This window comes from Peromyscus leucopus, chromosome 10, assembly GCF_004664715.2.
Source record: "Peromyscus leucopus breed LL Stock chromosome 10, UCI_PerLeu_2.1, whole genome shotgun sequence".
NCBI lineage: Eukaryota > Metazoa > Chordata > Mammalia > Rodentia > Cricetidae > Peromyscus > Peromyscus leucopus.
In genome coordinates, this window is record NC_051071.1 from 80,940,648 (window position 1) to 80,954,207 (window position 13,560).

General features: G+C 43.5%; 1 protein-coding gene across 1 annotated transcript in view; it reads left to right on the forward strand.

The window, feature by feature from the left end:
* Window positions 1–13,560, forward strand: part of Fras1 (Fraser extracellular matrix complex subunit 1) — a 337,326-nt gene that overhangs the window by 217,896 nt on the left and 105,870 nt on the right. Inside the window, exons 30-31 of the mRNA XM_037208856.1 lie at window positions 2,548–2,735; window positions 6,587–6,703. Of these exons, the coding sequence (XP_037064751.1) occupies window positions 2,548–2,735; window positions 6,587–6,703 (305 nt within the window). The remainder of the gene's footprint in view (window positions 1–2,547; window positions 2,736–6,586; window positions 6,704–13,560) is intronic.

Here is a 13,560-nt window from a genome sequence, read left to right on the forward strand (position 1 = left end):
CAGCCTGCTTATCCCCCCACTGTCTGCTTGTCTCTTTGCAAATTGTGTCTCTGTTACCTTAGTTCAGGTCTCGGTCTCAACACTAGATTTTGTACTAATCTAGTTGGTTAAACAGTCTATATAAATGTTAGCTAGTGTTGTCATTTTTAATAGAATAACCTGTGGCCTCTTTAACAGTATTTTCAATTCTTGTAGACCATCTGTATTCTAGTCACACAATTCCATGTTCCAAATTCGTGCACATCACTCACCTGCAGAAGCTCTCTCAGTGGCTCCCCACTGCTTCTGGTGGTGATCTGCAGCATTAGCAATAGAAACTGCATCTGGATTCTCTGTGGGTCCTCTACTCTTAAAGACCTACTAGTAGATTGTACCTAAAAGATACTCAAAGACTACTAAATTTAAATTGTTGGAGCTAGTCATATCCTACAATACCTGTAAACCTGTGTCATATGGAAATAATTTTTTTAGTTGGAAATGTATTTATTTCATTAGGCGTTGTTAGGGAAATTCTGCTTGGCTGTATGTTATAGAGCAGAGCAGCTAGGAAATCAGCTGTGGGATGTTTTCTGTCCAGCTCTTTTTGTTTCTACCATGGCAGTTTCCTTTCAGAGTATTTCACAACTATACTGCCACTCCTGAACAGGCCTGATCCTGGGAAGCTGTGTCTGTTCAGAGCATCTTATAATGTGAATTTTCACTCGGAGAGATCCCTGATAGACTTGTTTATTTAGCAGCAGATGAACGATGACACAGAGCTAGTGTGATTCTATTCCCTCACATGGTTCTATGAACCAGAGTGGGGATGTTTTTCTCCTGTTTCAGTATTTCATTACCATCCAGTGCGTTTGGCTCATCTTTAACTTGAATTTAGTGCATATAAATATTAGAATGGGTGTTTACTTTGAGTTAGAAGATGGATTTCTCTGGAGTAATGAAAATATGCTACCAGTTTTGAGAAAAGCAACGCTCTGTCAGTTATCCAGGATGCCTAGTGTATTAAGATTGGGCATCCGCCTACAAAACATCTTAAAAATAGATTCTCTGTCCCTGTCTCTGTGTTCTCCCTCCCTGCCTCTTGCTCCCCCTTCTCTGTCTTACACACACACACACACACACACACACACTGCTGTCCCTCCTACCATCAAAATGGCAGAGTAGCTTTGTTAGATGCAGAACTCAGCCTGCTTTCAGAAGGCCATCCATTTCTCTGTCTGGTCTTCACGCTAGGGCATATTCTTGTGAAATTTTAATTGTTTCTATAACACTTCTGTATTTGTGATCTCACCTGAAGATGACAGTAGCTTTAGGTGAGAGATAAGCATTAAAAACAGGTGGGTGGTGTTTGGCTTTAGATTTCCTTGCTTCTTTTCAAATAAAATGTACCAAATATAGGACAAGAAAAATGCTAAGACAAAAACCGACATATGTACAGAAAACAGTAAGGATTGGTAATAGAGTTTCATGGCCAAGAATATGAACTTTCAATTCAAGTCCCTGCTTATCTTCTGACCTCTAGCAGGTCTCAGAACTTCTCTAAGGTAAAGATATTTATCTATAAGGGAGATGCTGACATCATTCACATGGACGTCTAGAGGTGTCAATGGGAGTAGCCAGACTTCTCTCTAAGTGCCTCTGAAGTTTGTGTCCAACAGGATGAGCATTTTGCTTGGCCAAAATACTTGAGACCAGAAGTATTTCAAATACAGATTTTTGATAAATATTTAGTATTTGCAAATAAGTGATGAGATAACTTGGAAATGAGACTTGAATCTAAGCACATAATCACTTACACATCCTATATATCTTATGTATAATATAGCCTGAAAGTGACTTTCTACAGTATTCTTAATGTTCCTAGCATCTGACTATGACCTGTTATGTGAGATTGCTCCAGTATGGAATTTTCTCCAATAGTGTCATGGTAGCACTCAGAAAGGTTGGGATTTTGGGTCTTTTTGGATTGTGGGCTTTCAGATTTGGGATGTTCAATCTAAGTTGTTTTTACATTACACAAGAGCACAGGAGCCTAGGAGTGTGAGTAAGCTTGGGCGTCTGGGAGAAGAGAGCTGGGCTTGAACTGCGACACTGGGAAGAGCTCCTGTATGTCTCCTAGTGTCAGCCAATGTTGTCTCCACTGGACAGAATCGTCTCAGGAGTAACTCCCACCAAACGCACTCTCTGTTGTGTTTAAAACTGTTGTTTAGAACACATTTTGAGTTATATAAAAAGTTCCATATAGAAATTAATATATTCACAGCCCAGTATGTGTTCATTTATAGTATCCACTGTAATTTGAATCTTCTTAGGTAATTTTAATAAATACTAGTCAGCAACTTTATACATGAATTGCCTTTACATGGCTATTGGAGACTGAGAATTCTGTGTCTGGAGGGGAATTCAGTGATATTTAATAAGTTCTGTAGCATCCTTACGTTTGCTTTAGATACATAGTTCTTCAGTTTGTAAGGAAGGAGTGATGGGAAGGAAAGAGATCTCCAGCTTGCTTTTCCCAGAGAGCTAATGGTGCGGCCCATGCTTCCCTAGGGGAGGTGGTCCTCCTGATGAATCTACCTGCAGACAGCCCTGCCAGTCCTGCTGAAGAAGGCCAGCACCTGCCTGATGGAAGGATGGCAACCCCCACCAGCACCTTCACCCAGCAGGACGTTGATGATGGCATCGTGTGGTACCGACACTTAGGAGCCGCAGCCCAGAGTGACTCCTTCCACTTCCAGGTACCTCTGTCTACATCCGAACTGTCCTTATTCATAGGCCATGCGGGCCATTTTCTTCAATTGCCTGTCTAGGAGAGGGGGCATGATTAATCGCATTAAGAGTTTTGTAAAATGTGTTTATTTGGGTGAAAAATAACAGGTACTACCTAAGGGGTCTGCTGTTATCTCTTATTAAAATTGGTGATAGACTAGCTCATAAGGAGAACTGTAGAAGAATAGGAAAGAATGCAAGGTTCAGTCTGGTGATTGTGAATATAAACAAAATCATGACAAAAAGTAAACAAGAATGTTAAACCACTTGGTGTAGTTTAGATGTTCTTAAAGGAAATCAAAGCAGTGAACCACTGAGAACTGTGGGGGAGACAACTCTTGAAGACTTAGTTGAAGTGTGCACAAAACTGTATTCAAAAGAAAATTGATGGTACGTACTATTTATTATTGGGCAGGAAAACACAAAAATAAGTGGACCAAATGTTTGACTCAGGAGTCAAGCAAACCACAAGGAAAGCAAGAAGGGGAGACTGGTGAATTCTAAAGCCTTTGGGGAGACACAGGAGAACACAGGCTGATGCTTTGCAAAGAACAGTAGTAACATTAGGCAAACCCAGGGCAAGGAGGATTAGAAAGAAAAATTAGGCAGAAACACTAAAGAAGTAGGGACTGAGTTTGAGCAGGACACAGAATTCTATAAGGAAATACACACGTTCCTTGTGGTGCCCAAAGCATGCCCTTCCAGTTACAGGCCTTCCTTTTGTCTCAGAATACACTCCACTTCTAATGCCTGGCATGTGCGTTTTTGTTGCCTGGTTAATTTATATTGTATAAATCAGTGCTTTTCCAAAGAGTAGGTTGATGGGAATATGGGAACTATTAAAATGAGGTTATTCTCAGCACACCGAATGCCCCAGAGCAAGCAAATGCTCTGTGCCCTCTGCTCGAGTTAACCTCTCAATTTCAGCACCCGGGACGGCGGCAGTCCTCAGAGAATGAGCCGGTATTGAGGCGAAGACCTCAATCAAAAGAAGTCACCTCAGCAAACTAGAACCCACAGATCTGCCTTCCCCTTCACAGGGGTCAAGACAATGTGTTGTCACTATTGGAGTCTCTCCCTAGAAGGGAATACTAAGCACCTGCCCAAAGTGGCATCAAGTTGCTTTGCAATTTGTTACTGAGTGAAGTGAAATAATGAAAAATAAGTTAAAAAGTACTGATCTGGGTGGGGGGAAAGAATCCCTGAAGCAGATGTGCCAGTACACACCTATACCTCCAGCACATCCTCGGTGCAAAGGTCAGGCATTCAAGGGTATCAGCTACAAAGCAAGATTGAGGTTAGCCTGAGCTACATGAGGCCCAGCCTCAAACCAAACAAACTTACTTACTTGCTCACTAGATTTACGACATACGACTGAACATTATTACTTGGAAAGTAGGTCCACTGCTTACATAAAACCTGATAAACTCCTACTTGAAATAGCTTTCAAAGTATTTGTGATATTCTTTAAACATATCCTCAGGAATGACAGTATCATTTCAGGAGTGTGGGTTTACAGTCTGACAAATTAGCCAGAGACCGTCCAACTTATCCAACCTGTGGTGTGCTAGGTCAAAGGGTGGTAACTACTTCTGGTTAAAGAGATTAATGATGAAGTAATGAGCTTTCTTTTTAAAAAAATATTTATGGACTCTCTCTGGAAGCATTCAGGGAGCGGGGGGGGGGGGGTTTGAACAAGGACAGCATATTTATTCTAAGTGTGGAGTGACTCTGAGATGATGCTCTCCTGGGCATAAACGTGTTGTTGTCTGTTTTTAAATTCTCCTTACTTTGTAGGCATACTTCATATTTGATCTGAAATGCACAGACACTTTATCCATGTGCTAAATTAAATGGTTAATAATTTTTCCCAGTTATCATCTTAGTGTCCCTGGACGATTTTAAACCAAAAGGATACCGTCAGAATGTTGGTTTTTTTCCCTTCCTTTTTCCCCCTTTAAAGCAGGAAATGTAGTGTAATGAGTTGCATAGATTTAATTTCATTTTAATGTTGATGTGCTGTCATGAGCCATCAATGCAGCCTGTCTGTTACTCTGCATGTATGATGGGGTTTATGGAAGATGGCTGGCATTTTTAATCACCAAACGGTCTAGTGAGAAGGCATGTGCATCCAGTGTCATCTTTGATGCAAGAAAATAGCTGTGTATTCAGATCCTGGCGACACAGTTTCAGTGGCTGTGGTTTGAAAAAGACCAACATTGTATTTCGTGGTATTTCACTATCAGCGCATTTCCGAGGAAGCCATTGATTCACTTGCTCTGTTAATGTGCTGTGTTTCCCAACCTGACCAATGCTGTTTCTTTGCCTTAATGATAGAAGGAAATACCCCCCCACACACACACACACACTCCTAATTTCTTAAGTCTACCAAAGTGAGTCATCTTGGCAAGTGGCAAGATTGTGAACCAAACTGGCTCATTTATTCAGACTTTGAGACATTGCTGTTTTTTTTTTTTTATTTTCAATTTCCTCTGTACGAAGTGGAGTAATTGTATTGCTTTGTGGGATACGGGAAAATTGCCTTTGAAAAGCAGCTAATAAGATCTGAGTCCACACCAGATGATCAGTAAAGTGTACCTGTGGTCATTGGTTAATACTTATTGCCAGGTGGTGTTGGCATACACCTTTAATCCTAGCACTCAGGAGGCAGAGCCAGGCTGATCTCTGTGAGTTCAAGGCCAGCCTGGTCTACAGAGTGAGATCCAGGACAGGCACCAAAACTACACAGAGAAACCCTGTCTTCAAAAAAACAAAAACAAAAATCAAAAAAAACACTTAGAGCAATGATGTAAGATTCACAGCTCCTTGAAGATATCTGGATATCCTGGAACTTGCCTGCAGGCATCAGACATGATCTAGATGAAGGCTGTGAAGCTGGTTTTCCTGTTGGGTGTCGAGCACAGTACCCCACCTTCTGTCGTAAGGAACACACGCTACTCTCAGTGACACAAGGCTCAGCAGTTCTCGTGGCAGGACTTGGGAAACGGTGGAGACCTGGGGACTTTAAGGGACAGTTCAGAAGTCCTGAGAGGGAGCTCGAGAAACTGATGCAGAAAAACAGAGGGGGTTTTGGCCTGTTTCTTAGCATAAAGTCTCACTAGTTAGCTCTGGTTGGTCTCCTCCTCACCGTCCCTGCATCTCAGCTTCCCTGGAGCTGGCGTTACAGGCTTGTGCTGCTATCCTCAGGACATTTTTCAGCATTTTGAAGCAAGGAAAAAAAAAGCTGATTTTGTGACCATCGCCCTAACTATAAATGTTACTAATGTGCAATGAGGAGGCCGAGGCGTATGATTAATTGTTCAGGTGTCTGCATCTATGCTGGGTAAAGATTAAAGGAATCTTTAAAGAGTTAAAAAAAATGTTATAGATGCCCAGTAAACACATTCTATAGCCATAAAAATTATCCATTCTCAATAATGTTTAATACTATAGCAAAATATCATAGGACTGGTTTAAACAAAGAGAATTTCAGGTACATGTGAGTTTACAGATATCACAGACAAAGATTAATCTGCAATGCTTCAATATGTTAGTAGTCACTCTTTCTAGGTAGCGAAATTCTATATTTTATTTCTTATTTATGCTTTCATAGATTTTAAGAACTGCCTAAATGGTTATTTAGCTTTGTTATAATCAGTAAATGATTAGCAATAAAATACAAAGAATAGAATTAGAATTGTGATGTAGGCACATATAGAATTCAAGGGCAAATGGTGTGGGGGTGGGGAGACTAAATACATACGAACAGGTTCTTCTCAGTAGAAAATGAAAGGCTCACCGTGACGATTTTGCTTCTCAGGTGTCTAGTCCCACTGATGCCCAGGCCCACCTGGAAAGTCACACGTTCAACATTGCCATCTTACCTCAGGCGCCCGAGGCACCCAGACTCTCCTTGGGGACATCTCTCCATATGACCGTGAGTTGAGTGGGAGGACGAATGCTTTCCTCTTGAACGAAGCACACACTCTTGCAGAAGCAAAGTGAGCCAGTGCCCTAGTGTGGGATGTGGTACACGCTTGGCCCAAACCTAGACCCTAAAGCCAGCTAGAACAGCCCTGAAAGTCATTTCTCACTAGCCAGAAAAGGAGCTTAGAGTCCCCTCGGAAAAAAAGAAGATTGTGTAGAATCTGTCTTGACCATCCACCATCGCCCTTTGATTCCCTTCAGCTACAGTGTTTCTCCCTGAGTCCTTAAAGAAACTTCATGTTGTCAACACTCCAGGTATGGCTCTTCTGCCGTTTATAGCACCCCCCTACCTGGAGAAGCTGTTCTTCATGTTGTAAAGCTCTACAAGAAGCTGATTTTCTAGTGTCAGAGCTTCCTGGAGTCAGTGCTGAGTCCAGGGAGATAAGTAGCAATTAATTATCCAAATAGAAATTAGAACAAGGAAGGTAGGTAGAGTGGAGGAGAGATGGCCAAGGGCTTTCAGAGCCCATGGGGGACCCAGAGGTGAGAAAGCTAATGATTGCTGAGAAATAGCAGGTAGTTCAATCACCTGGAGCCATGAGGAGTGCAAAGTGGGGATGCGGCGCTCATGACACCCAATTCCAGACGGCCTTGTGTGCTCTGAGGAAAGGAATGTGGCCCATGGAAAGATCTAGCACTCATGTCCAACCACGGCCCATGGGGTGCATGCAGCTGGGAACAGCTTTCAATGCAGCCCAAACACAAAATCGTAATGAAGGAACTCTGGCCAGCTCGAGCCTGGCAAACATGGCTCTGGCCGGCCTTGCCCTTCTCCCCCATTCCCACTGTCTTGCTAAAAACTGTTAGGTTACATTCCTAAAGCTGGCCACCAAGGTCCATTCCCTTATTTGTCTACTTCCTCCTCCTGAGGCTGACCACTAAGGTCCAGCTATCAAAGTATTGAAGTCCAGCAATGAAAAGCCCCCTTTGGCTCACCTAATTGACATGCCCTATTACAATTACCCACCTCATCCTAACATGGGGTTTCCCCTTTTACCTTTATAAACCACCATTTGCCTATGTGAAACATAAGTCTCCTCTCTATCCAGAGGCAGTCCTTTGTCTCTGCAGGACAGGTACCCCTGCCCCCTCTCCCTGCTTCCTTTCCCCTTCTCCCTCTTCCTCTATCTCCTGTCTTTATTCCTTATCCCTGCCCTCTGTCTGTTGCTGGAGAATTTCTCTCTAGTCCCCGCCACCAAGTCCCGCCAGTTCCGGAGCCCACTTATAAAATAAACACACAGACTCTTATATTATTTAAACTGTTTGGCCTAATGGCTCAGGCTTCTAGCTAGCTGTTCTTATATCTTACTTAAATCAACCCATTTTTATTCATCTATAAGTTGCCACGTGGCTCATGGCTTACCGGTACTTTACATCTTCCTTGTACTGGTGGCAGCTCCAGGCGGTCTCCCTTTCCTTCCTCCTTCCTCAATTCTCTTCTCTCCTTATCCCGCCTATACTTCCTGCCTGGTCACTGGCCAATCAGTGCTTTATTTATATAGAGCGATATCCACAGCATCTGTCCCTCCCGGGAAATACATCTCCTTTGTGCTGAGAACTTGGTCTTAGGGGATCCTGAGCCGTGACCAATCTCTTTACACATGAACTATCCTAAACCATCGAGATTTTCTTTGCAGTATTCTAATGACTTGATCGAATGATTGTTGAGCATGGATGTTATAGATGTCAACATCATGTTGTAGTGGCAAAGGCTGAATATGCCTGGAGGAAGATGTCGCCTGGATTGGCCTATAAAGCTCAGTAAAGACAAGTAGGAAGTACAAAGTGCACTGTAACCTTGTGTCTAGGGTAGATGGAATGCCAGACTGCTCTTTCAGACAGAGTTATGAGCATGCAAACCCCTGTAAATTCATTATTATGGGTCCATGTGTTAGCTAGCACCCACATAATTACACTCCAGGGTAGGGCATCAGCCTTGGGCCACAACAAAGAGAACAGCGATAGTTTCAGAAATTATGGGGCTGGGGAATGGCAGAGACATAAAGGGTGAAAGTAGAAAGTTTTTAATGAATAGCTGGTATCGGCATTTCTAGCATAAACTGTAATTTAAAGAAATCATAATTCAGCAGCATTATAAAGTCTATAATTCATCATTCTGACTGGAGGAACTTGGATCAGAATTTTCTCTAAACTGTAAAGAAAAATGTGCATACACATTTCTTGCCAAATGCAAAGCACTGTTATTTTGAGTTCAGAAAAGAAAAAAAATGGGCCAGGAGCCATGGAGGTGGTGCCGTTGGCTTTGCCATGGTCTTTTAAGGAGACGTCATCTTGCTTCAGCTTTAGTCTCTGCATGCACATTTGCAGATGAGGTCTGTCTGCTCGAACCTTGGATCTCTCAAAAGTCAGTTTACTGTAAAATGTTGTTTAGTGTACATTACTGAAAATATACAGAGTTGATATTCCTGTTGACATTAATTAGGGCTGTTACTGTAGGGCATACTTGCTACATGTGACAGAAACAGAGGCTCAGTTCAGTGATTTGGATTCATCTAAACACTTAGACTTTGCACATATTTGGTAAATTGTAAAGACACGTGGTAAATGCAGATGAAATGTTCTTATATATTTCATACAAGCATTTCATAGATGTGTTTGGAAGGAGTCTCTACCTCTCACTCCTACAATTATTCATTCATTAATTCTCCTGAGTGCCCATGATAAGTGCCGAAGAAGACACTGGAGATTCAGTGACCTTAAAACGCAGTTTCTAGTTGAAGAATCTTCACATCTAGGAGGAGCCTGGCAGATAAATCAGCAGGGGAATCACCCTGGGATGAGTGCCACAGCAGAGCAACCATTGGGGAGCAAGTAGGAGGGTGCTTTGTGCGGTGAAGCAGAGGAGTGTTGAGAGGAGCTGAGCTGTTGAGTATAATTATTTCTAGATCAGGGTTCTTAAGGTCTCAGACTTAAGTATGTATTGGAGTCACCTGGAGAGTTCTTAAAGTACATTGGAACTCATTCCAAGTTTTCTAATTCCGTAAGTCTGGTTGGAGCGTCAAGAATCTGCATTTCTAGCAAGTCCCAGTGGTTGTTTCCTGCTGCCCAGATCACCATGCTTGAAGAACTACTAATCTGAAATCAAAATGGGCAATTCACTCTGGACAACAGGAACGGCAGATGAAAAAGGATGGAGACAAAGCATGAGCCATTGGGGAAACTGCAGGTCATTCAGTTGGCCGGAGCTTAAGCTGCTAGATGTGAAAGCAAGAGGAATGGACAGTCAGACTGCGGGGGAGCTTAAGGATAAAGGAGGTTTCCATTTTGTCCCAAAAGTCTGTTGGAGGCTTTACAGTGGAAAAGCCATGACCAGAATTTTAACGATCAGTTTAGGAAGATTATTGTTGCCACAGAGCATCTGGATGGGACCTTTGAGGAAAATAAATAGCCAACCAGGTTACATCATGAACCCCATGGAGTGAGACTATGGCTTCTGAGTCAGGGAGAGCCTGTAGAAAGACATTTGCCCTTGAATGCTCACTGTGGACTTTTTCACAGGAGCCAAGAGATAGAAGTAACCTAAATGTCTGTTGATGGATAAATAGATATAGAAGATGTGGTGTGTGTGTGTGTGTGTGTGTGTGTGTGTGTGTGTGTGTGTGTGTGTGTATACACACTCTTATAAGACAACATGGTACAGCGTATAATAGTAATCCTGTAATAAGGTCCATGAGTTAACCTCCAGGACATGTGAAGTGAAATAAGCCAAGAACAAAATAGACCAATAAGACATGGCTCCCTTGCACAGCAATGGAGACTTGTCAGATTCTTGGGAAAGGAAAGCAGAGCTGTGGTTTCCAGGGGTGAGAAGGAATGAAGGAGACGCTGCTCAGTGAATACAGAGTGTCAGTTTTTTAAGGTGCCAGAATTCTGGGGTTCTTTTGTAGAGCAACATGAATTCTAGCTAGCACTACTCTACACTTAGAAGTGGTTAAGATGGTTAAAAAGCTAAAACGCAATTAGTGGTTGAGAGATGTAGGGACACGGCCAATGAGAATACAGAAAGACCAGAGCTCTAAGAGTACAGCCTCCCCTTTCCCGGAGGTCAGGAGACAGGGCGGCCTGAGTTTGGGGTGAGTTTATAAAAGGTGTCTGGATCATGCAGTAGACCCAAGATCACTGTGAGAACCAGACTTCTATACTGCATACCATCGCAAGCCATGGCAGGTAAGGAACAAGATCCAACATCAGCCAGTAGTCAAGCTGAGAGCAGTGTGAAGCCATTGTGAGGACCCACGTGAGGACCAGGGAGGGGCTGGTCCCAGCAGAGCAGCGACATCAGGGAGAGAGAGTTTGGATTCTGGGTGTAGTCAGAGGTGATGTGAGTAAGATGAAAACCATTATTCTTAATCTTTGGCCAGATGTTGTAAAAGATGTCTTCTATAATTATTTCCATGAAGTTTAATCTCCCACTTCTTGGCGTGTTTAATTGATGAATATTGAATACTCCAAATAATTAAAATTGACTAGTTTGATATATAACAGCCTCAATATTGCTTTAGAAAATTAAGTCCTCCCTTCTTCTACATAATATCTATTTTAATTAGTCAAGACGTGGAATCTTTGAATTCCAAAATGGAATGTCTGTTGTCTTGGCTAAAACCTGTTTCCTTTGTCGGTACTTCTATATCTGCAACAATTATCTTCTTATCGCTTTATTGTCTAGGGACATCTGAATTTTCAGAAGTATTCCATGGCACTTTGAGAATATTTGATTACAGTGGTTTTGACATTGGAAGGTGCCAAGCCATACTTGACAGGGTGTTGGAGCTGTACTTCTTGTACATATATCTGTCCCCACGTGGATGGTCTGTAAACATCTTTTATGGGGCATATATTTTTAATTTGTTGTCCTTACTTGTTTTATGTTAGCATAGCAGGGTGGGAGAGACCAGCTGCTGATGCAAATTCTAATTTTTCTTGCTCATTACATTCTAGACCTGTGCAAGGGCCTGAAATATGACTCTTCACTGTAGGAGGTTGTCCTAACCTGCAGCTGCGGCCTCGCCCTGGGATAGCTATGCCTTTGGGACAATTACAGAGCAACTGCAGCCCTCAGCATTTTATGGTTAAAAATAAGAATACCACACCCTCCTATGAGCAGGAGCGAGCCCCACTTAATCCTCTTCTAAATGGGGAAATTCCTTCTGAAAGGAGCGGGGCTTTGAAGATACGAGACAGTGTCAAACTCTAACCTACCTTCAGGGTCAGTCAGGAGGCGCCTGCAGTGGGCACGCTACTTTGTTCTATCTTTAAATGGCACCTGTGAGCCAAGCCCAGGTCACACGACTGTTCCCTTTACTTCTTGGTACACTGTGTTTTGGTGGAGGCTGTCCTCAACTTACTGCCACGTAGGAGCTGAGAGTGAGTCCCGCCCTTTGGGCTGCTGAGGGTTGCTGCTGTTAGGAGGTGTGGGTATGAGCAGGTGGATGGATGGTGGACACTGCAGGCACACGCCAGTCAGTATTGCTCCACTTGATTATCGAAAGGTATCAGGGAACAGCGCTATTTAGTCCTCTGAACAGTACAATGGTACAGAGGTAAGAGAGGCGATCTTCATATCCTTTAATAAGCAAATGTTTCTGAATGTAAGGGGCTTAGCCACTTTGGGTGTGGGAGCTGGGCTCATCTTTTTTTTTTAACTTTCTTTTTATTTATTCTTTGTGTCTTTCACATCATGCATCTCGATTTCATTCATTTCCTGTCCCTTTATATCCTCCCTCTGCCCTTGCAACCCCCCCCTTCAAAAAAAAATAAAATTTAAGAGAAAAAAAGGGAAAATCTCATCACAGAAGCTGTAGTGTGACACAGTGAGTCATGCAGTGATCTCTTTTGTCCGTGTGTATTGACTTGCAAGTGTTCATTGAAGAGAGTCATCAGTCTGGTTGGAGGACTCTGGTGTCTGTTACACTATGGATGCTGGGCCCTCACTGGGACTCCTCTTGGAGATCCTGTTGTTGCCCTGTGTCATGGAGATCCTGCAGCTTTGGGTCTGCCCTGGCCCAGCCCCTTCATGTGTTCATGGAGGGGGTAGGTCAACTTACAACCTGGTTCTGGGCCTGGGAAGTAGCAGGGTTGGTCAGCTCGCCAGCTCTCCCCCATCCTCACGACCAGGGTGAGCTCCCCAGCATTATCCCAGATAGTTCACCCCCTTGAAGCAAAGAGCAGCCATTGCTCTGGCTTTTGTGCCCTCGGGGTTGCTGTTCCACACCTACATCATCAAGACCAGCTTTGCTGTGTTGCCCAGGTGAGATGCAGGGGCCACTTCTCCTGGGTCCTGCAGCTGGTGAGGGCCAGGCACAGCTCTTATGACCACAGGGCCATCTCTCCTACCTGCAACAGGAGGCAAGGGGTGTTGGGGTGGGGGAGATCTCTTCCCCACCCACACCACCATATGGCTGGTGAGAGGCGTGGCCAGGTCTTCCAGTTCGCATTCCCAGGGCATTCGCCTGTCTTCCTGTCCCAGGGTCAGCTCTGCTGTTCTGGTTGCACTCATCTTTAGCCCTTTGAATCCAGAATGCCAACCATTTTCCATTAGCAAGGCTTGGGGCCCAGGAGTTCTCCAAAGAGCCTCATGGGGCTAAGACTTCAACCTCTCAGCTTGGTTCTCTAGATGGCTTGCCAGAGTCACCTGGAGCCCATGAAGTTAGAGGAGCAAAGATGTGGTGAGCTAGCTATGGAGATTAGAATTACCATCCATGGTGCTTTATTCCCCAAAGTGTTCTACCGCCGGCCCCGTCTGGGGAAACTACAATCACCTTGGGACACCCACAACATGCTCTGACA